At 32.0% G+C, this 24599-nt stretch overlaps 1 protein-coding gene across 2 annotated transcripts; it reads left to right on the top strand.

The window, feature by feature from the left end:
- The first annotated feature begins 1163 nt into the window (after nt 1-1163).
- tws (protein phosphatase 2 regulatory subunit tws) lies at nt 1164-24011 on the top strand. Of its 2 annotated transcripts, none has more exons than XM_074172556.1 (3): nt 1164-1388; nt 9716-10671; nt 20454-24011. In XM_074172556.1, the coding sequence occupies exons 1-3, from the start codon at nt 1289-1291 to the stop codon at nt 20820-20822; spliced, it is 1425 nt and encodes a 474-aa protein (XP_074028657.1). In that variant the 5' UTR covers nt 1164-1288; the 3' UTR covers nt 20823-24011. The 2 variants fall into 2 exon arrangements, with proteins under 2 accessions (XP_074028657.1, XP_074028658.1); XM_074172557.1 differs by having other exon boundaries at nt 1356-1493.
- The last annotated feature ends 588 nt before the right edge of the window (nt 24012-24599 follow it).

Raw genomic sequence — 24599 nt, 5'->3', positions numbered from 1 at the left:
ACTAGTTGAATACATATATAGAACGACTGATATAGTATGTGATGAAATTATCTGACACTTGATGAAAATTCATAACGTATTCAAGTAACACTTCAATGTTACATTCTCACCTAATAGTTTACGAAACTGCAACATGTGTTCATGTATACAATAGCTTCTTTAGGCGTATTCTCCAGAGATACTTGAATAGAAGGTGGATCAATATGAATATTATTCATATTTTGTATTCAGCAATAGAGAACACGCATATACCTATTTATTTCATTCCTTTAATTCAATGATACGGACGTCAAAAAGCTTAACAGTGAAAAATATTTCATTATTCGCTTTTTCCTTAAAAATTTTCTCCGAAATTCGTTTGATAATCAAACTCGATTCGTCCTTGAATTTGAATAACTTACCTCAAATGCCAGCGCTATACAATAGCTTCTTCAAGCATAACTCATAACTCAAGCATGTTATGCTTGAAGAAGCTATTGTATAGCGAAACACGTGTCGCGGTTTTTGTAAAACCCTTATAGTGAAAATCATAGAATAAAATCTATTTATTAGTTTTTTGAATATGGATTTTCATCAAGTATCTGCTAGTTCTATTCAATTATTGAATTGGATAAGTAGAATTCAGGTACTTCAAACAGTAAAAATATATATAAAGCATTGAATATGAAGATTTTAGTTATTGTAGAGACATGCCTGAAGAAACTATTGTATAGCGAAACACGTGTTACATTTTTGTAAAACTGTTTAGTGAAAATATCACAATAAAGTTTTCTTGAATACCTACACAACAATGCCAACTTCCAATGCGTTTATTATTTTTGTCGAACTACTCATTGTCACAGAATAAACAATTACTTCATATGTACTTGATTTACACGTGTACAGGTGTTATATGATCAAAACACTAAATCTCATTAAGAATCTAGGTGGAATGTACATTTTTCAATTACCACTACAGTATTTTGAAGAAAACATAGTTTAGAGATATTTTTCCACTGTTTTGGATTTCTGTGGACAACATAAAAGAAAATAAATATATATATATATATATATATATATATATATATATATATATATATATATATATATATATATTCCCTAACCTTCTATTAACTTTGGCAACGTTTGTGATGCTAAAAAAATGAAAGGATATGGCAACGGCGTCAATTCCTTTCATCTCGAAGTGGTTTTTTGTGGTGAACATAAGCAGTTACTTTTATGACGCCCATTTAAATAGTAGAGATATTTCATTATTAACATTTTTCACGGTTCAATAGAATTCATTCTCATGAAGTATCAAGACAAACATTTCATCAAGGGAAAATCATTTAATTCGCCGAAACGATCGCGATTTTCGAATAGCCCGCTCGTGAATCGTGTTATGGCCGGTAAGTTGTGTTGCAACATCGCCGTTTCTCGCCTACTGTGACCCCGATGAGGGGATTTGTGAATTTTCTTGTGCAAAACAAGTGTTTTATTATAAATTATGGAAGGTAATTTTGTTTTTCAGTAGTGGCAGTTATTGTTTACGCCTGAAGCCTGAAAAGAACAGCCCCTTTTTCTTATTTTTTTTTTGGTTCGTCACCCAAACAAACTCCCTATCAATAATTTACGCTGGATATGTGAAATTTCGGAAATGTTTTTTAATATTTGCCCGAATGTTCGATATAAACAATCAGTGAAAATTCACTAATGCAGATAGTTGGGATATAAAAATTTTCCAAAATTGATTTTCATATCCGAGATGGCTTATGTAGTGGTGTTTGATGTAGGCACATTATTAGGAACCTATGTGGCTGTAATTGGTTTTGTATTTTGTTGGCATGTTTTATAAGGATGGTGTCATTGAATTTATGTTATATTTATTTTAACATCTGAATCTGAGAACTTGTGAAAATATCATTTAACATATGTACCTTTGAGTAGTTATTCAGAAGTATTTATTTATTTCACCTTCCTTCTTAAAAAAATTACAATGGAGATAGTTTTATTGTTATTTTCTCTGAACCACAACTTCACTTTGGTATTACCAGCAATATTAATCGACAGCAATGCAAATTAAATGCAAGGTGATAGACATATACAATAAACTTGCTACATGTTTTATGTTTTGACACATTTTTAAACAAAGCACTTCAAGTACTTGCCCAAAAATATTTCCTTATTCTTTATGAATTTCTCACCTCAAATCCAAGGTCGTGAAGGTTTCATAAGAGGATTTAAGATTGCAATAAGTGTTATTTGAAAATTTCAATTGTGGCACCTCAGAGTACCAATTAAAATATATGAAAAAATATTGATTTTATTGTTCTTGTTGTTAATATTACAAAATTAAAATTAAAACAGTTATTTTCAAATTATCAATTGGTTTTTGAAGACTGATTCCTGCTTCATAAATTTTATACACGCTTGCGATTCCATTGTTTTAGAAGCTGGAAATTGATTTCTTGGTTAAAGTTCTGCTGGAATACATATGATTTCCACTACAACTTTTTCACGAGCTTCTTGTAAGTGTGCTTCAGTCAAATGTCTGCTAATGCAATATCACCAGTGAAATCTATAACTGTAAGTTTGTCGCCATCCTCTAGTATTCCTACGTGTGAAATGCCCTGAATTCATTTCATTACATTCTTGGTACAATTACAACTATTTTTGATGTAGTTCATTTCGAATTTTAGGTACGGTTGTCAATATCTTCATTCTTTATCTGTGATTAAAAGATGAAGTTTATTGATGAGATTTAAAGACTAGAATATTTCTGAAGGTATAATTTCATGGTTTAATAAGGTGTGAATCAATCCCTTTAAATATTTTATATGAAGAATCAGTAGTCACAGTGACAATTTTTTATGTAGTTCATTTTAAATTTTTAGGTACAATTTTCAGTATTATCTTTCATTATCTATGATTAAAAGTTAAAGTTTATTGATGAGATTTAAAGACTAGAATATTTCTGAAGTTTAAAAAAGGTATAATTTCATGGATAACCTAGAGAATTCAAAAGGTTTAATAAGGTATGAATCAATCCCTTTAAATATTTTATAGGAAGGATCAGTAGTCACAGTTACAATTTTTGATGTAGTTCATTTTAAATTTTTAGGTACAATTGTCAGTATTTTCTTTCGTTATCTGTGATTAAAAGATAAAGTTTATTGATTTAAAGAATGTCACTACATAAAAAGAGTTACAAATACAAGTTTCTTGTTATTAAAATAAAATGAGTACTCTTAAGTACCAGTGTATACATATCAGTATATATCAATGTTTCATGAATATTTTTTGCCGTTAGAGCACCCATTTGGGGATGACACCTGGCCTAGACACGCCATTGGGTACCTTCTGGCGGGTGGGGGAGTACATCTTGAAATATTTTGGTTTTAACACAGGAATGTCAGTTATTTTATATTTTTGATAAATAATTACAAAAAAAGTGAGTGAATAATTCTCAGTGTACTACTGTTCTCAGGGTTAACAGGGGGTTATTATCCTACAGCAAAAAGTGTAGCTATTGTGATAAAATTAAAAATCAAAAAGTCTGAAGACTGTATCGAGGAGAGATACATACGTATAAGAAAATAAATATTTCATAATGGAATCTCAAAATATTCATCTCTTCCAACGTACCTATACAGTAGGCTTTGGTAAATGCCTTTCAAAAAAACAACTACTTCCCCGGCTAATACCACGCTGGACATTGAATTACATCCGACATACATCTATCCAAAATACCTCACAGAGGTTAGTCCTGCACTTAGTCAACCATCTTAGTAGATGTTTGGCATAATATGAGTGATACAAATAAAATACAACCTCAAAAGGAGGTGTAAATCCTTTTATCTTTCACTTTTGTTTAGTTGTCGCTCACAGTCAGCATAATTTCATCATTTGCGAAAATACTCGCTTGATACGGTCACACACGCCAATTTTAATTTTTTTATATTGTGTGTCACTTTTTCAGTGCAATTTCTTTTCCAGAAATGAACAGCAGTATCAAATTTCATTTTTATTGAAAACTGAAGACTTGCGGAAGTCTTTACACTGTATCCATTTGATCTTAAAGCCACTTGAAGATGCTCCAATTCTTCTTGTAGGTGTTCCGGTTCACATATTCTACAGGCACGTTCCGTCAGGGTTTTGATAATTCCTCGCTTTTGACTTGGATAGTGGTTTGAGATCAAATGGATACAGTGTAACAGAGACCAACAAGGCCATAAAACTGAAGACTTACACAAGTCAAAATAGGGAAGAAACTCATACGGTTGCTCATGCATTTCTACCGTACACATCCCTAGGGTTACAGCCAGAATCGGAAAAATCTTAGGGAAGCATAAAATAAAAAGACAAAAGAGATCCACTATCAGCTGCGGGGGTATATCATATACCATGCACCTGCGGAAAAGTTTATATTGGTACCATCAAAAGATCTGTGGGTACAAGGCTGAATGAACATTGGAGAAACTGTAGATTAGCTCAAATAGACAAATCAGCAGTAGAGGAACACATGCTTAGTGAAGGAGATCACACGATACTGTTTGAAGATGTGAAACTTCTTACCCCCGATCATGAATACAACAGTCGGCTTGTACTGGAAGCCATAGAAATCCATAAACATACGGAGAACAACAACAGAAAAGTGGAGGCGGTAAGGCTTAACCGGATTTGGAATCCCATACTCAAAGATGGCAACAGAGCAATGCATTGTTATGGCTCTTAGAGACGATATATCATTAAAAGGTAGTAGCAACACATCAACAAGAGAGGTAGACTGCCTGAGTCAACATAAATACAACATACGGACTAGATAGAAATCACCAGTTACCGGTGAATCATCAAGATGAATAAACCTCTGAGGAAGTTAGCCACTCGAAACGAAACGTTAGGATGCTGTTCAAAACTACGTCGGTCTTCAAACCTGAATGAGAAATAAAACTTTCTATGTTTCAATTATACCTATCAGCTTAGAGTGGTCATTGGATTCAGTCGCTTTTTATTTTTTTACTATGAATACCTATATTAATTTTTTTTTACAAATTGTGTCCTACTTTTTTCCAGAAAAGTACCACTTTTCTTATTTTTTAAAAGCAAAGATTGGATACAAGTCCTGAATATCTAATGATGATTTACATTGGGGTGCTGTGGTGAATATATTAAAAAAAACACAGGAGACTAATGGAAATTTCCTTGCAAGAAATAGGCCTAGCTTTTCTGAAGATACATTTGTTTCAGTTCCATATATGTGAAGATTTACCATCTTCTGAATACCTTTTTGTTGTTCATACTACTTATGAAGTTACCAGACTTTCTTTTCAAATTATCCAAAGGAACAATTCGTTCAGGCCAGTCTTACCTTACCTACTCAGTAGATTTATGGACTGACATCTTCGTGCTATCAGCCAGGGGAGTAGTTGTTTTCTGATAGGTGTCAGTCCAAGAACCTGCTGTGTAGGTAAGGGAAGACTGGCCTGAACGAATTGTTCCTTCAGATAATTCGATTTAAAGCCAGTCTTTAAATATGCCCACGTACAATAGGAATGAATGAAAGTTTGTTGTCCTTATACGAGGATTTGGGCCCTGTGGATATGCAGTTGGTTAGTACCTCAATGATGACAAATATGTTGTTTGTCGTTTGCTTCAGGAAAGGAATTAGATTTTTAATTATCGGAAATCATCGACTTCATGTTGATAATGGACACTATTGTGCACTGACGAGTGGCCAAATAGGCCGAAACCAGTCTGCAAGTGTGCTCCAATAATTAAAAATCAATTCTGGCAGTTGTATCGCCAACAACATATGCAGGAATTACTTCTGTGAAGAATCCTGCACTGACATCTGTCCGATATCTAATCCAACACCCTTCGTGGTTTAACCAGGAGACTAGTTGTTTTCTGATAGGTGTCAATCCATAAACCTACTGTGTAGGTAAGGGAAGATTGGCCTGAAAGAATTGTTCCTTTAGATAATTTGATTGAAAGCCAGTCTTCAAGTATGCATTTATACTAAAGGAATGAAAGACTTTCTTTTGTTACGAGCTTCTTTCCAAAACTATTGTTTCATCACATTTTTCTTGCGACCGTGTACAGATGAAAAATGATTCAGTTTGATACTTGTTTCATCCTGTATTGGCAGTATGTTGTAGTTGGCTAGTAACCTTTTTATTATTTTTTACTGAAGTCTTTTTGTTGCTTCATGGTTTGCTCTATTTGTCTCATCGATTTTTTTGATTACAAATTGCTTTAGTTTTTTTTTTATTTCCATGGCACTTCGAAAGTTCTGGTTCTAGAGCTGCAAATTTTTTCATGAAACAGTTTATATTTTCTTTATCTTTGATAACAGTTCCTTGTCAGATATAATATGCTCAACAATTTATTTTCTTCCTTCTGATAAATAATCAAAAAAATGCATTTCATTTCCTGAGTATAATATTTTAGAACTTCCTCTTCTCGCCACTATTTGACAAATATCTGAATCAAGGGATAATGAATTTACTACGTCCAATTGAGAAGAAATATTAATTTATAGGTACATAAAAACTTTGACAAAACATATAGTGGTAATATTTTTCTATGAATTATAAGTATGACTTGATGATTTCTCAGTAATTATCCACGCACTTGAGATGAATTTGTAATTCGTGGAAATAATGAAGGTATTGACTATTACTGTTATCAGTAAAAAGGTTTTTTTCACGAAAGAATTAACATTTTGTAGTCTTCTAAATTGAAACTCTTATTTATTAAAGTTCCGAAAGGTTCCAATGGAAGCTAAATTATTTTGTGAATTTCCTACGTATTGAAACTCTTATTTATTAAAGTTCCGAAAGGTACCAATGGAAGCTAAATTATTTTGTGAATTTCCTACGTATTGTAATCTGTTAATTCTGTTCCAGTTGACACGATAAAATTATAATATTTTTAGTGTACGACCGCCATACCAAAACTATAAGATATTTAATCTATCTTCCATCAGTTTCAATTAGTATACAAATATATATGCCATATTTTAATTTTTATGATAGGTTTACACTTTAAAAATAATTTATGATAGTCTTATCTCTTCATTGAATACATTTTTTATATAGGTTTCATTAAAATGAAGGAATTATTTCTTGATAAGGATAATTAAATTGGCTTTTACAGTTAGGTAAACATTTTTGGCATAATAATTAGGGAAATTTACGAAACTCATTTGTGCTTCATTCAAAAACTGGCTTCTACAGTTAGGAAAAATTTCTCGCATAATAATAAGGGAACTTTACGAAAATAATTTGTGATTCATTCAAGTTGCAGCAGCACTTTTAATCCTATGGATAGGATCATTTAAAATTTGAAGTTTTAGATATATACTTCATTAGAAACAAATATAGTTTTCAAGTATATATAACTTGCAATATTCATTATTCATTCTATTACACAATAGTAATTTTTTGTGGTTTAGTTAATCTGCTAATCTCCTAAGATCATTCTCCCATTCTCGAGTAATTAGCAAATTTATTTTCATTTTATAAATCTACAATCGATATCATAATTTTAAGAAAAAATTTTTCATAACTGTCCTCTCAATAATGAAGAAGTCTGTTCACAAACTTATTTCTTACTTTATGAAACATGAATTTCGTTTCCATTTTGTGCATTCAGAAACCTGCGTTTCTAACAACTTAACCATGCCACACAGCCCCCTACGACTCTAAAGAATGACTCTAAAGAATCATTTCGTTGCAAGAAACTTTTTACTGAGGTTGATTATCGTACAATACAGATGTCATCTATCCCCTCAAAAACATCTAGTAGCGTCATATCAGGTGATCTAGTAGGCCATTCTAGTGCTTATGTATTAATTTCAATAATTGACAAATCCAAAAGGTTGAATTTCAGCAAGGTGAGCTACCTTATCATTACAAAAGGTGATTTGAAAGTGTCTTAAATAACAATTATCCAAACCGGTCAATATGCAAAGGTAGTTCCTTAAAAAGGAACATTTCATAATGCAAGAGAAAAATTTAAATCATCTAAAGAGGAACAATTCGTTCAGGCCAGTCTCAACTCCCTACGCTACAGGATAATGGACTGACACTATCAGAAAACAACTGAACAAATCGTTCCTTTAGATGATTTGATTTATAGCCAGTCCTCAAGTACACCCACTGACTATATGTGAAGAGATAAATTTGTATACATACACCATTATTGCCATGAAGTGAATAGTAAACATTTATTAGAATGAATTTGTAAAATTGTATAAATGTAACATTCGCAGCAATGTATTTCAGTACTTTAGGTTAATATCAAGATACAATAATGAACAATACTGTACAACCAAGTAAGATAAAAAAAACACCAGTTTGAAATGGGACATTATTTCAATATATACAAAATTATTTCACATGGTTTTTTCACACATTCATACTATTAACTATTCTGTGTCATAAATACTCGGATCAATGGGTATTACTTAAGGAATGAAAATTATTTCTAATAGTTTCATTTTTAATCAATATTTGTTTTTAACATCTCCAACCACCTGCTTTTCTACGAGAAACCCTCCTAAGTCTCAAGAGGGACTAAGAGAAACCAGATTTGTATTGTCATCGGGAATCGTTTAAGGCAGAATGTGTTTTTGGAACAAAATCTGATCAGATTGAAACCTGTTTATCTTTCTGAATCTTACTAATCCTTAATGACTCACCCACAATTCCTCACTGGTTTCCACAGTCTTCTATTTACTGCCCTTTTTAAAATTGAGAAGTATCTGAATTTTCAGTGTTGTGAAATTGCTATTTCTTTTGGGTAATTATAAAAGTATCTGCTAATATATCTAGTGTTATCACACCTTAGTACTCCATTAGTTCTATATATCTCCAGGGTTTTTTTTTCATAAATTCAACTTTTATCAAAGCCTTGTCTATTATAATGTATGTAAACTGTAGCAGAACTACATATTCATGCAATATCTTACCTTTGAAATAATTAAAACAATGAATGCCAGCCGACTGTTGCTTCTTTGCATGCAACACGCATACATTCGGGTTTCTTATGGTGGAACAGTTTCAAACACTTCTCAGAATTATCAATTCGTTGTTGTTTTTGGTCGATTGTGAGCTCTCGCAGCACCTACTTATTTTTATTTTATTATTATTATCTCGATCAACTTCACTTTGCGGTCATCCAAAATTATTTTATGGACTTCGTTGGTAACAGCCTCTTTGGGACGTCCACTGCAATGCCTTATCAACACACGGAATTCGTTTTTATCCATTTTCTTCAAACTAACTGAAGTCGCTACACTAAAAATGTAATGTCCCACAAAGTAATAGTCCGACAGCTGTGAAATTTGTATGTCTTTTGAAGGTTAGAGTTAACTAGAAATCATATTGATATAATACTAGTAGCGTCATCTGTGTGTTAACCTTCGAACTTTTCAGTCCAGTACTGTGTCAAAATCGTGTGAAATATCATAACATACAGTAGTACTATTTTGATGACTTGATAGATTATTATTTTTTTCTCGAATATTAACCGAAGCCGTAACATCGATCTACCAAATTTTTACACTTGTTGAGAGTTTATGAGTAAAATTATTTTGACAATAATCAGGTTGGATGGATTTCAATTCGATGTTGAAAATCTGTAACTAGTTGGGACAGATTTATTGTCGTTCAGCATCATCAAAATGTCTACTGCAAATATTCGACAATTGAGTAAATTGTTTGTTTTGCAGGTAATGGTGATGTTCAGTGGAGCTTCTCGCAGGTAAAGGGAACCTTGGATGATGATGTAACCGAAGCAGATATAATATCATGTGTAGAATTCAACCACGATGGCGAGCTATTAGCCACAGGCGACAAGGGTGGCAGAGTAGTTATTTTCCAACGTGACCCCATCTCTAAAACTGTACTTCCCAAACGTGGAGAATATAACGTGTATTCGACATTTCAATCTCATGAGCCAGAATTTGACTACCTCAAGAGTTTAGAGATTGAAGAGAAAATAAATAAAATACGATGGCTCAAAAGGAAGAATCCCGCGCATTTTCTCCTCTCCACAAATGATAAAACAATAAAATTGTGGAAAGTTTCTGAGAGAGACAAGAGAGTCGAAGGATATAATACAAAAGCTGAAAATGGCTCTCTGATAGATCCAGCCAATGTAAGTGCTCTTAGAGTGCCAATAATCAAACCAATGGAATTGATGGTGGAAGCTTCTCCGAGGAGAATATTTGCAAATGCTCACACCTACCACATCAATTCTATATCGGTTAATTCTGACCAAGAAACTTACCTTTCTGCAGACGACTTGAGAATCAACTTATGGCATTTGGAAATCACAGATCAAAGCTTCAATATTGTTGACATCAAACCTACAAATATGGAGGAACTTACTGAAGTTATAACAGCAGCCGAGTTTCATCCTGTAGAGTGCAACTTATTTGTTTATAGTAGTAGCAAGGGAACAATTCGACTGTGTGATATGAGAGCAGCAGCTCTTTGCGACAGGCATTCAAAGTTGTTCGAGGAGCCTGAAGATCCTACTAACAGGAGCTTCTTCTCCGAAATAATTTCCAGTATTTCTGACGTTAAATTATCAAATAGTGGTAGATATATGATTTCAAGAGACTATTTATCAGTTAAAGTTTGGGATTTGCACATGGAGACTAAACCCATCGAGACGTATCCTGTAAGTTCAGTTTTTATATATTCTTTATTCGTTTACCAAAATTTTAAAAAAAGCTTGATAATGAGAAAACAGCCGGGCCTGCAAAATACAACAGATGATAAACTATCAGTTTATTTGAAAACTTCCTGCACTACCTTTTGAGTTGTTTTTCCATTAGCTAGCTAGGCCACACTTGGGATATTAATGAACATAACAGTAACATTGAGACTAGTGGTTGACCAACAAAGAAAGACATGTTCAAACTAGTACAAAGAACATGATTATTGGAAATAGTGTCTTTTAAAGGTAGAATGAAATGAGCCCATGAAGCTGTGGATTCCAAAAGTACCACTAGGTCTACTTAAATGAGATGTTTTGAAAGTGCGTCCGGGCAGACTTGAGACAAGCAATCAGAAAGCGTTTTGATGTTTTTTCATTGTTCAAGTAGTTTTTCATGTTTGATAGCTCAACATCTTAATCTTGAAAAATGGTGGGCAACTGAATTCTTCAGTCTTAAAAATTTTCTGTTTCTTCTCTTCTCTCAAGTTATCAATCATATGTTAGGAATTACACGTTAAAAGTCAAGACCTCGTTAGTCCTTAGCTCGCACAATTTTTGACTTTTGAGAATTTTCTTTCGTAGGGGGGCGACAGTTGGTTATCGGAAAAACAGATTTAATATTTGTAGACAATGGAAGTCCCAACCTATAAGGTTCCATAATTGAAAGTAACCTCCATTTCATTGATAGGATAATTTTTAATAGCATTGTTAACATTATATTGAAATACCCAAGACCAAAAAATAATAATATTTTTTTATGGTTCATAAGTTATAGTATTGGGCCCCCTTGTCTTTATTATTTATAATAACGATTTGCCAAATATGTTCACCTCAAATATCGAGACAATTATGTATGCTGATGTGTAGATGTAGATGTCAGGCTACTATGGAACATACATGTATAAACAATTTGCAATAGACTAAATAGTGCAGTATTTGCAATAAGAAAAGTTAAACAATGTATTAACCAATCTGCTGCAATAACTACTTATTATGCACTGTTCGAATCCATTATTAGATATGGCTTGTCTGTTTGGAGCTCGGCAGCTCAGTTTCATTTGAATGTTATATTCGTCATTCAGAAGAGGGCTGTAAGATTTATTACAGGAGCTATTTTTGAAGACTCCTGCAAACCAATCTTTAAAACATTGAGAATAATGACACTTTACTCTCTGATAATTTCTGTAAAGTTACTATATGTCAAACAAAACATTAATAGTTACTCTGTTATGTCTGATATACACGGTCACAATACTAGAAATAAAGATAATTTGATTATACCTCAAACCCGGTTACAAAGAATGGACGATACTATTGATATTAAAATGTACAATGCCCTACCTCTCACAGTACGTTCTCTGCACTTTACTAAATTCAAAAAAGATTTAAAGACATTACTTATGGAAAATCCCCTATATGGTATAATTGACTTTTTCCATTCTTTCCCTGGACCATAGTGCAAAGATCCCTTGCACGATTGTATGAATGGACTGTATTATTATTTTTATTGCACAGTTAAGTATCTTCTGAAGATTTTATATTTTACTTTTTGAGCATATGTTAATTTTATCGTATTTTGTGACATGTTCTAAAGCTGTAGCTTTGTTAAGAACCAAAATAAAAAAAAATTGAATCTATATATGATGAAATTGGCTGATACTTGATGAAAATCGAGAACGTATTAAGTAACACTTTATTGTGAGATTTTCACTGGACAGTTGACAAAACTGCAACCGAGTGCAACATGCTGCTATACAATAGCTTTCTCAAGCGTTTCCACATGGAGTATGAAGCGTTTTCAGATTTTGTCATTTCTTAAATTCAACTCCAGTATGTTATGATCGGTTCGTAAATTGTAGTCTGATAACTTTCGTGATAATTCATTTTTTCTGCTCAAGTAGATAGGAATAAGTGATAATGCATTTAATATATCAATGTCATTGTATGGTAGTATACATAATTTTTTACTGTTATTCATTTCAATTTCCTCAGCTTATTGATGATCCATATTTACAAAAAGTAAGATTTTATGTATTTTTTGTGAAAATACTTTTTTCTGAACAGGTTCTTCAATTTTTTTTCAATTATGTTTAGCTGTAACAGCAATTCCTCTGTGATATTTACATTTTCATTACCTGAATTATATTGACAGTGAATATTACTAGAGTTTCTTCCCAACACCAAACCGTTATTTTAACACCTTGATACTTGTTTCGATCACCAAATGATCATCTTCAAGAGGAAGATCAAACTAATCATACTTACATAGTTATCCTTATTTATACCATAGATACCTGTCATGCGTCTTAAGTGTCTTAAATTAATTTATCTACTAGACAATTAATTTCACATTATTAGTATAGTAGATAAGGTAATAATGTGAAATTAATTTAAGGCGCTTAAGACGTAGGTATCTATGGCTTACAACTAATGATGGAAGATAGCAAAACATTAGCTTACAATTGGTTTGCTGCTAACAAACTTATCTTGAATAAAGATAAAACTCAAAATATAATCGTATCTTCCAATCGCAATATTCCCCAATCTAAAAGTGTTGAGTTTTTAGGATTCACCATTGATCATAGATTGAGCTGGTCTGATCACATAGCTATGTTCAGCGAACTTTCTACTGTTTTGTTTGTTTTGAGGCGACTGAACGATGTGGTCACCTTGATGACGCTGAAAAGAGCCTACTACAGATTATTTCACTCAGTTATTTCTTAAGTTATTCCCATTTGGAGTCATTCAAGTAACTCGATAAGTGTGTTTAGGTGCCAAAAAAAGGCCATAAGAATTCTAGCTAAATAATAATAATATTTTATTGGTTCTTCTGGATCATAACTCAATGATATAGAACAAGTCAGTGGAATATGATATAAATAAACTTATAAAATAAAATAAAAATATGTATATATAGGATATGAACAGTTATGTAAAATTATATATTGAAACTTATAACTAGGTAAAATTATAATATATCAACATCCCTAGATGACAATCTCAATTCTTCAGTTATATTGATAAGTCATTTATAAACTCTTCAATGGAATAGTAGGCTTTATTAATCAGAAAGTTTTTTAGGAACGGTTTAAATTTTCTTAGTGACATTTTTCTAACATGATTCGGCAATTTGTTAAATAGCCTGATACCCATGAAAATTGGACTTGATTCTGATCTAGCCAGTCTATGATTTGGTATTTCTAGCAATGTTGAATTTCTTGTGCCGTAATTATTTTTGTTTAAGAAGGTAAAAGGTCACTGATCCGATTTTACAAAAATCAACAGCTGGTACATATAAATGCATGGGAGAGTTAATATTCTTAAAACATTGAATAGATCTCTGCAGCTAGTACGTCTATTTACACTCTGAATGTTTCTGACAACTCTCTTCTGTAAATAAATACCCTTTGTGCCTCACGTGATAGGCCCCAAGCTACTATACTATATAAGATTGTTGAGTGTAATTGGGCATGATAGTACATGAGTACCACCGACTTATCTATAATTTTACTGAGTTGATAGATACAGTAACACATAGGCGTTATTTTTTTACATATTTCATTAATATGTTGATTCCATTTACAATCTTCAGTGAGAATAAGTCCTAGAAATTTTATTGAATTCACCTGTTTCATTGAACCGTTCTGTGATTTTAACAGTAAACTGTGATCATGACCATTTGGGGCATAACTAAATCTTAGGAAGGATGATTTTTTATCATTGCAGATTAATTTATTGCTAGAAAACCAATCCTGGGCTTTTAAAATTTCCCTGTGAGCCAGGTCACCTGTGGATGTAACATTCTTTCCACTAACCAGTAGTGTAGTATCATCCGCATACATTACAAAATTGCCTTCAAAGTCATTGACATAAATTATATAAAGTAGAGGTCCCAAAATAGAGCTTTGTGGTACTCCAATAGTATACTTTAAACGTTTAGATTGATACTGATCTATATCAACGTATTGTGTTCGATTTTGGAGATAACTTTCAAACCATCTACGTGAGTTTCCCCTAAAACCAAACTTTTCCAATTTGTCTAGTAGAATTCTGTGGTCTACAAGATCAAATGCCTTACTTAGATCTAAGAAAATACCCAGAGTTCGATTACCCATATCTGGGGACAGTGATGGGTTTTATTTCCATTTTTATGTATAGGTTTTATTTTTCCAATTTCATTAAAGGAACGTATTGAAAATAACAAGACAAGTGTAGACGTGTAGTCTTATGTTCTCCGTATTTTGGAATATTCCTGTTGTCTAAAGATTGCCAGAAATTGCGATTTTTGCATGGTGTCTTCACTTAGTGCTCCCGCAACCATTAATTGTCTTCTTAGTGCGGACTTCCCATATAAAAACGCTATTTGTAACCTAAAGTGCATCTAAGCAAAAGCTACAAATTTTAACGATAAATGATAAAAAATTATCAGTGACTTAAAAACAGTTCGGACTTTTTGCCTGTGATAAACTCATTAGTACGGTGGTTATAGGCAAAGCTTAAACACGGAAGTGTTTCAATACTTAGAGGATTAGGGCCGGTTCACAATGACATCAAACTTCAAATGTTGCAAGAACAAAGAGTGTCAAAATGTTTGCTGTATCCAGTGTTTTAATATGTTCCACTCCAGCTGTGTCGACCGGACAAAAAAATATATATTAATCGAAGGTTCGAAATTACTCTGCTCGAAAGAATGCGTAAAAAAGAACAAAGCAGAGGAAGAACGGATTAGTACTATGGAGGAGGCTATTAAAAATTTAAAACGAGATGTAGAAGAAAGAGATGCTAAAATTGAGATGATGGGATTAGAGGCGGAGGAAAGTATGAACAACTTATCGGAAGAGCTAAACAAATTAAAACACGAAGAGAGAAGCAGATCGGACCTCCAAATAAAGGCACATTTGACGCATTCGTCTTTTTTAGCCAGAAACCAAAATGTCACGAAAAGTACTTAACCTTTTTCACTTTGAATATTCAATCTGTTCGTAATAAAATAGATGAACTCACATTATTGTTGGAAGAACTCGAATATCCAAATTTTCTTTCATTAACCGAACACTGGCTAAAAAAGACAGAACCGCTACCTCTACCTTGTTACAGGGCGATGTCTATGTTTTGTAGAAGTGAGTATTTACATGGAGGCACAGCTATCCTTGTTCACGATTCTCTATTTGAGAACTTTACAATCAGAAGTATAGATAAATATAACCAACTCATTGAAGAAAAAGTTTTTGAATTTACAATGCTTCACATAATAACAATAAATACATTTTTGATTTGCTTATACAGAGCTCCTGCTTCGGATGTAAATGCTTTTCTACATAAATTAGAAGGTCTTCTTACGAAAGTACCTATTAATTCTCAGATCATACTGACGGGAGATTTGAATATTAACTTCGAGGATCAGAATAGTGCTGACACTCAGAGGCTTAATAACCTACTTATAAATTTTAATCTTGTGATGCATGTAAACGCGCCGACCAGAATTTCACAGTATTCTTCAACCTTAATAGATTACTTTTGCACTACTTTCGACGAAACTAAAATATTATGTAATGTAAATGCAAACAACTTATCTGACCATGAGACGATATATTGCACTGTACAAATTGATATTGAAGGAAAGAAAACAAAACAAAAAATTGGTCGAATATATAGCAGGGGTAACTTTCAAAAATTCAATACTTTTTGTGCAAATTTTGACTGGAATAATACCTTATCAGCAGCAGATCCATTCCAAAGTTTTTATTCAAACATGACCAGCCTTTTCGAAACATGTTTCCCTAAACAAAAAATTAAAATTAAAAAAAGGAAACCCTGGACCACAAAAGGAATTAGAGTTTCTGCTAAAAATATGCGCACCCTCCATTACATCAGAAAATATTTGAACAACGTTTTTTTTGAGGACTATTATAACAACTACCGAAAACTATATAGGACTATTATCAGAAGAGCAAAAAATAACTATTATCACTCTAGAATCAATGACGCTGATAACAAATCAAAAGAAACCTGGAAGATTGTTAACCAGTTGAGAGGCAAACAAAACAAAGAAAATACAGAAATAAAGCTAGATCCCAACGTAATTAACCACTACTACTGCACTATAGCAGAAAAGATAACAGCACCACTTGAGCAATCCAGCGATCCCTCAACATATCTCCAAAACATTCAGGTTGAAGAATCATTTCACTTCTATGTAACAAATGCTGAGGAGATCAAACTAACAATTAGAAGTTTCAAAAATAAAAAAACGTCAGGGATAGACTGTCAATCGATAAAAATTTTTGAAAATTTACCTGACAACGCTTTGGAGGTCTTAGCCACTCTTATAAATCACTCATTTTCAACAGGAAATTTCCCTCATTTTCTCAAAACGGCGGTAGTCATACCGCTATCCAAAGGAGGAGATCAAAGAGACCCAAGTAATTTGAGACCAATTTGTTTAATTCCTACCCTGGCCAAAATAATTGAAAAATTAGTCAAGTATAGAATAATAGAATTTTTAGAGGCCAACAAAATAATTAGTGATCATCAATTTGGTTTTCAACAAAAAAAGGGCACAAATGATGCGATTTTTAATTTTTTAGAAATGGCCTATAAAAACATAAATGATGGGGAAGCTCTGGTTGCGGTATTCTGTGATTTGTCGAAAGCTTTTGACTGCGTCAATCATGGAATACTGCTACAGAAGCTTCATCATTATGGATTTAAAGGCATGGAATATAATTGGATATGCTCTTATCTAGCAGGAAGAAGTCAATTTGTCAGGACATCGACACACTCTTCTATACTAGATATCAAGTGTGGAGTACCCCAAGGATCAATCTTGGGCCCTATCCTTTTCCTCCTCTACATAAATGATCTGGCATACATAAATATCAAGGGAAGGTTCACAATGTTTGCCGACGACACCACAATTCTGTGGCATGAAAAGAATATAAACACCCTGCAGAGCAACGTGGAGGGTGATCTCAAGACAGTAAAACAGTGGTGTGATGATAATCTTTTAGCATTCAACACAAAAAAAACCAAAGTAGTCACTTTCAAGTGTACCCTAGCAGAACTATTTCTAGGGGAAACCATGATTGAAGATAACCCATCTACGAAATTCTTGGGGCTTCAAATAGATGGTAGACTAAAATTTGAGGACCACATAACAAACCTTAAAAAAAAAATTGCCTCAGGATGCTATGCTCTCAGAGTGGTTTCAAATGAATTGGGATTCCAGGCGGCCAAATGTGCATACTATGCATTGGTAGATGCACATTTGAGATACGGAATAGCGTTCTGGGGAGCATGCACATCCCAGTTATTCGATTCTATCTTTGTAATACAAAAAAGGGCAGTTAGATACATTTGCAAAGCCCAATGGACAGAATCTTGTAGGCCGTTATTCAAAAAGACTAAAATATTAACCCTGACGTCGATATTCATTCTAGAAACAGCAAGCCTAATATACAAAAACAAGTTCAAATATACTGAAGGTAACATAGCATATGATACACGACAGGTTGATCAGCTTAGAACTACAAAACCAAACTCGACTTTAATAAAAAATTCTGTTATTTACAATGGTTTAAAAATATTCAACAAGGTACCTTTGTCCATAAGAGTATCTGAAAGTTATGAAATATTCAGGAAAAACCTAAAAAATCATCTCATCGACAAGGTTTATTATAACTTGACAGAATATTACGATGATTAACTAAACTCATGACGAAATAATTTTATTTATACAAATTTTAATTCTATTGACAACTTTATTTATACAACATTAATTTTATTTATACAATATTAATTTTATCTATACAAGTGTAACTCTAATTTTAATCTTATTTTAATTTTAATTTAATTTTATCTTACAATTTTAATTTTTTAAGACAATTTTATTTATACATAAAAACTTAATTTATACATATTTATAAGATACTCTCTCCCTCATCTATGATCTGAACTTAGTATTATTTACATTGTAACTTAGTGTTTAATAAGTACCTGCCAATGGAAAAAAGCTTATTCCCTATTTCATATATTGCATCTATCGTATGGTAACACGCATTAGAGTTACGAAGTGTTTGTCAACAAGATGTTAGTTCTTAAGACATTAAACGATATATTCTAATTCTAATTCTAATTCTTTTAAGCTATCTGGGTAAATACCTTCTTCCAACGAGCAGTTGATGGCAAAAGTTAGTGGGCCTGCAATAAATGACGAACACTTTTTTAAAAGATTGGGACTTATTTCATCATTACCAGTAGATTGAGAGGCTTTTAGGTTTTTGATTATATCATTTATTTCTGGTTCTGTTGTTGGTTTAAATGAAAAAGTAGAAGGATTGAAGTATCTAAGTGTGGGTTCTTCTGATGATTCTTTAACATTGCTAGCCAGTAGTGTGGGTATGGTATTAAAATATTCAACAAAGTGATTTGCTACATTCTGGGGTGCCTGTTCAATATTGTTATCAATAGTTAAGTGAATTGGTTCCAACCTCCTTTTTGATTTTTTGCCTGATCCTATAATAGTCCAGGCTGTTTTAGATTAATTTTTTGCGTTTGCAATAATGTCATTATTATATTGCTTTTTTGATACATTTAATAGATGTTTATATAACTTTTTATATTTTTTATAGTATTCTTTGGTAACCTCATTTCCGTTTAATTCCTCTCCAGAAATGAGTAAACCTTTAGTTAACCATGTTTTTTTTTTATATATGATGCCTGTTTTTCTTTTACTTTTTTTAGAGGAAAAGCTCAAAGTAATATTTAAAAGTTCGAAAAAAGATCTCAAATTTTTCGTTTGCATTACCCCCACACATATACATATCATTCCAATCTTCCTGCCTCAAAAATGAAATAAAGTGTTCAATATTAAATTTATTATTAAGGTCTTTAAATTGCTGTCGAGGTTTTGTTTCTGTAACTTCATGTGAGTTGGTATCAAAAGCTGGTTACAAAGATCATTGTCGTCATCTTTTTATTCAACTCGTCATTATGTCACTTCCAACAGTGTATGTCTAGAAAGTGTTACTGAAGATCCATGAAAATGTTGAATTTGAAAGACATGGTGAAAATCATGCATATGAAACAAGGTCCACAAGTTTATTGAACCTGCCTAGACATAATCTGAATATAAGTAAAGAAATTCACTGAACTTAAATCTTTACAATCATCTTCATTCATCTGTGAAGTCACCCAACCTCACTAAATTTAAATTTATTATCAAAAGCTTTCCCCTCCAACACTGTTTCTATAATATAGAGGAATATATTGTAATGGCGGGATCTTCAACTAACGGAAGGCCTCATTAAATCAACATACCTACATTTTAATTTTAGCAACATATTTCAAAATTATTATATTTAAGATTTTATTTATACTTATATTCTTTACTTATATTTCATAGTAGATGAATTTTATATCTGATCAAGGATTTCTGTATTTGTGACTTGCCATAAATGTACAACTGTATGTAAAATGTTCAAATAAAGTATTCTACTCTAATTATGTAAGTAAGTATGATTAGGTTGATCTTCCTCTTGAAGATGATCACTTGGTTATCGAAACACGTGTCGAGGTGTTAAAATAACGGTTTGGTGTTGGGAAAAACTAGTAATGTTCATTACTACACCAAAGGTTCCAAACAGTGCATCACAAGTATATTTTCAGTGATTATTTGACTTGTTTTCTGTCCATACTGTAGGGAAGTGGTTGAATTCGCTTAATCAAATTATTCAATATTTCAGGTGCATGAATATCTGAGAGCGAAGCTGTGCTCGCTTTATGAGAATGACTGCATTTTTGATAAATTCGAGTGTTGCTGGAACGGTAACGATACTGCAATAATGACTGGTTCCTACAACAATTTCTTCAGAATGTTTGACAGAACAACGAAGAAAGAAGTAACGTTGGAAGCTTCAAGGGATGTTGCCAAACCTCGAACAGTTTTGAAACCAAGAAAAGTGTGCTCTCAAGGAAAGCGAAAAAAGGATGAAATTAGTGTAGACTGTTTAGATTTCAATAAAAAAATATTACACACAGCATGGCATCCTGCGGAAAATATCATAGCTGTTGCGGCAACTAATAACTTATTTCTGTTCCAAGATAAGTACTAGACTAGTTATCAATTATATTCGTCGCATATTCAGGCTTTATTTAATTTATCTATATCCATCTTTTAAAATTTTGTTATTTCATCGTGTTTTTCATAATTATTATACTGGGTTCTACGTGACTAGACTATCATTTTTTTAATTCGTGAGATAAATTACGAAATGCCTCGATGCAGCTTTTATTTTTGAAAGGCTCTCATAGGTAAATTTTATTCGAGTTGAAACCTAGGCCTCTGCTGCATTTGAGGAATTTCTTGACTGTCTCCTCAGTGATCACAAAATTTTTCAATTTGTGATCATAGCCATTATTATGAAGTAATGTTTTATTACTACTCTTATTTAATTTGTTGATTTCGTTTTATTCTACGAAAACTTTATAAGTTTGACTTGTTTCAAATCCTTATTCTGAAATCTGATGCTTTCCTGTCTGAAGGGTTTCGTGAAAATGTGATATTTTTTTATTGATATTGTCGTTAAAAATATTTTTTCCAGAGGGCACAACTACAACAAAAAGGAATCTCCGTTTGTGAAAGAAAGGACATTCAAACTCTCAATATTGCTATTTGGTATGTCATAGGCTGGCATTTGTATAGTCCACCGTTTGTAAATACTTTTGCTTGAGATGTATATACCAGTAAACTGCATATTCTAAACATTTTTTATATATAACGTGAGAAAAACGACTATTTTCAAGCCATTTTCGCCTTATTGCTTTTATATTTTTGTTAAAGACAACCTTCCAAATATTTTTATATTGAAACCAACAAAATCCTTTGGCATCACATTGTTTTAAAGTAAAGCACAGGCAACTTTGTAGTGGAATAATTATTTTCAACGTATGTTATATAATACGAAGTCGTAGCGCCACACATTTTGACAAAAAAAATCATTAAATTTTGAATTATTACTTAGAATATCTGATTGATCAGGTACGAAAAATAAAACCTTGATGGAATAAAGAATATTTTGGACACATTTCTTGGTTCAGTCAGGAATCATCAACAATACTTTAATACATTAAACATTGATTAGTGTGCACCTAAACTACAGAAAGTTCCTTCAAAACTAATATTGAAGTGTACCTGGCTACCTAAAATAGAATGTTCAGAAACTTGATTTGAAATAGTATTTCCAGCTCAGTTGTGAAGTGGTATATTATTTTCACTTTTAAAAAAGATGCATACTGGGTGGCCCAATCTGTTATGCCAATTAAGAAAACCTTGATTCCTTGCATTGATGAGTATCCCTGTATGTTATCTGATTTTTTTGTAGTTTTTGAGTCAAGATTTTTTTAAACGTTTTTCTTCAAATTTTTGGTCAGGTTTTATTCAATTTTGTTCATTCCCTAAGCCAATGCAAGTTGCAAAAATTTTGCTTACTGAAGTTTCAAAGTCTAAAATAAAAATCTTGTAAAATGAAGTTAGTTGTTTGATTTGAACAAAAATTTTACCTATTTTTTCATTCCTATTGGTTAATTCAGATTAGAAATATCATATTTCACCATATCATATCTGATGGAATTGGCCGATAGATGAAAACCAACGTTACTTATTTGATAACACTCTACTGAGGGATTTCCACAAAACAGTTGGCACAAAGGAAATACGCGTTGTACATTACAATAACTTTTAGGCATGTTATATTCTTGACATGATAGTATTATTTTGTGAAAATCTAATAGCGTTATTGAATACATTTCACTATTATTTATTTGAAGTTATTTTTAAGATCATATCAAATGTCACCTTCAATCTAGTTCAAATAGAAACTCGAGCAATTTTACAAAATTGAAAAGTAATTTTGAAGGCATTGTATGATACCTTAGTGATGATGATGAATTTTAAGTTTTCATAATTATTTATTCAATTGGAATGTTTTTTGGCTTGCTTGAAGTATTTCTTGTCTGAATTAGCACGACTTAGTTATGATAAAATAGGCAAAAATATTTTTTGAATCGATAGCTGACTTATAAATTTTTTTCATTTTCGTTAATTTGCTCGAGCTTAATATGAAAATGTAATATTTTTTTCGCATTCTGTTTTAAAGTTGAAAAATTGTTTTGGATCATAAATGAACAGGCAACTAGTTAAAAGATGTATATTGACTAAGAAAAAATTACATAGAATGCAATTTGATGAATTTATAACTTTATAAAGATTTCTGTAAGCAGTATGTGTAATAATGTTATTGATTGAATAGCTCATTGTATAAAAATTACGAAATTATAGATATACTTTTGGAATGTTGTTTTGATAAAAATATAAATTTAACAGGGGGCCTAGTTGTTCAATATCGTAGAATTCATTTGAGCAACTTTTTCAGATTTACAGAAATTGAATATGTCTTGTTTTATCTCCATTTTGAGCTTTGAGCCAGGTGAGCTTTATTCTCGTTTACAGGAGCCGCCTTTTAAACGTTTTCCAAGGAACAAAATCCGCGTATTCATCTATGTCGTTAATCGAAAATATAATCTTGAATGAATAAAGTTCAGAAATACTTGTCCATCTCCTTTCCACACTGACAAAACATTCATACTAAAATAGTCTGCAATTATTCTTAAGTACTCTTCTACTTTTTCTTTTCTGCTACAAAATTAATTTTATGTTGTATTTTATATTCATGTCATTTATTTCTTGATGAAAATTCATGAATAATGTATGTAACCTTTTATAGTGAGATATTCACAAAACCGGTTTTTTGTCAAATATTCTATCTCACTTTTTTTGTTTGCAAATCTGTAAAGGTTGGTTTTAATGAATTTCCAGATATAGACGGGCGTTTGTTGTTTAGTCCAAAGAGTGACAAAAACAAAAAATGGCTTTGGTAAGTGAAAATTTTACATTTCTCAAATTGAAGCTTGATTATGTGTAATTTTAGCAATCTTATAGAAAGGATTTTAATAATGAAACCTGAACGCTAATTCCACATGTATAATATAGTAATAACATTAAATAAAGATGAATATATAATAGATATATGTACAAATTGTAAATAATAAACAAATACTTTTTTACCAGTATGTTTGTCATATACTAGGACTTCAAAATGACACATTTTGATCTTCTATGAATTTTAATTTGCCATTGCCATATATCTCGTAAGTCGGCAGTAACTATTACTCAGTATTTTGTTTATATGATACATGTTCCTCAATATTTGAGAAATTCCAATGAAATAAAGCCCATGAATGAAGTTTCTTTTCATTTCAAGTGAAAGGTGTTTAGTTGTGAGAGCCTATTCAGGATCTAATTCAATAAATAAAAAGTTTTGTAAGTTAAGCCCAGTAATGCATCATTTCCAAGATATAGGGTGTTGAACTTTTCTAAAAAAAATATTTTTTAATGAATTGTAGATGTCCCTTATCCGATTTTAACGTCATTTTTAGTTAATAAGAGTTTTATTTAGCTTTAATTAGATACGAATTATCAAATCCAATGGAAGCTCGGGACACACTTAACTATTGACCAAAATTTTGTATTGAGGAAACAATCGAAACTCTTTTATCATTTGATTTAATGTTCATGTTTACCATAAAAACAACGAAAAGTGGATAAAAACCAAGTTGTATACCATGCATTAAAAAGGTAACAATAAAAAAGTAATAATTTATTAAAGATTAAATAAAACTAACCCCTGAACACACCCTTTTCACTACAATTAGATACCTTGTATACTCCAATGGGAGCCGCCTCAAAATCCTTTAAATTTTCTCGTTTTCTGGAGAAGCCCGACTCATTGCCACGGTGACGATATGAGGTGACAATATATAGGCCGAAACAC

This window comes from Leptinotarsa decemlineata, unplaced genomic scaffold (genome assembly GCF_025532065.1).
Source record: "Leptinotarsa decemlineata unplaced genomic scaffold, Ldec_3_MD MMD2_tig00000133_RagTag_RagTag, whole genome shotgun sequence".
Classification (NCBI taxonomy): Eukaryota; Metazoa; Arthropoda; class Insecta; order Coleoptera; family Chrysomelidae; genus Leptinotarsa; species Leptinotarsa decemlineata.
The sequence above is the reverse complement of the archived record's forward strand: the minus strand, read 5'-3'. Positions and strand labels throughout refer to the sequence as shown.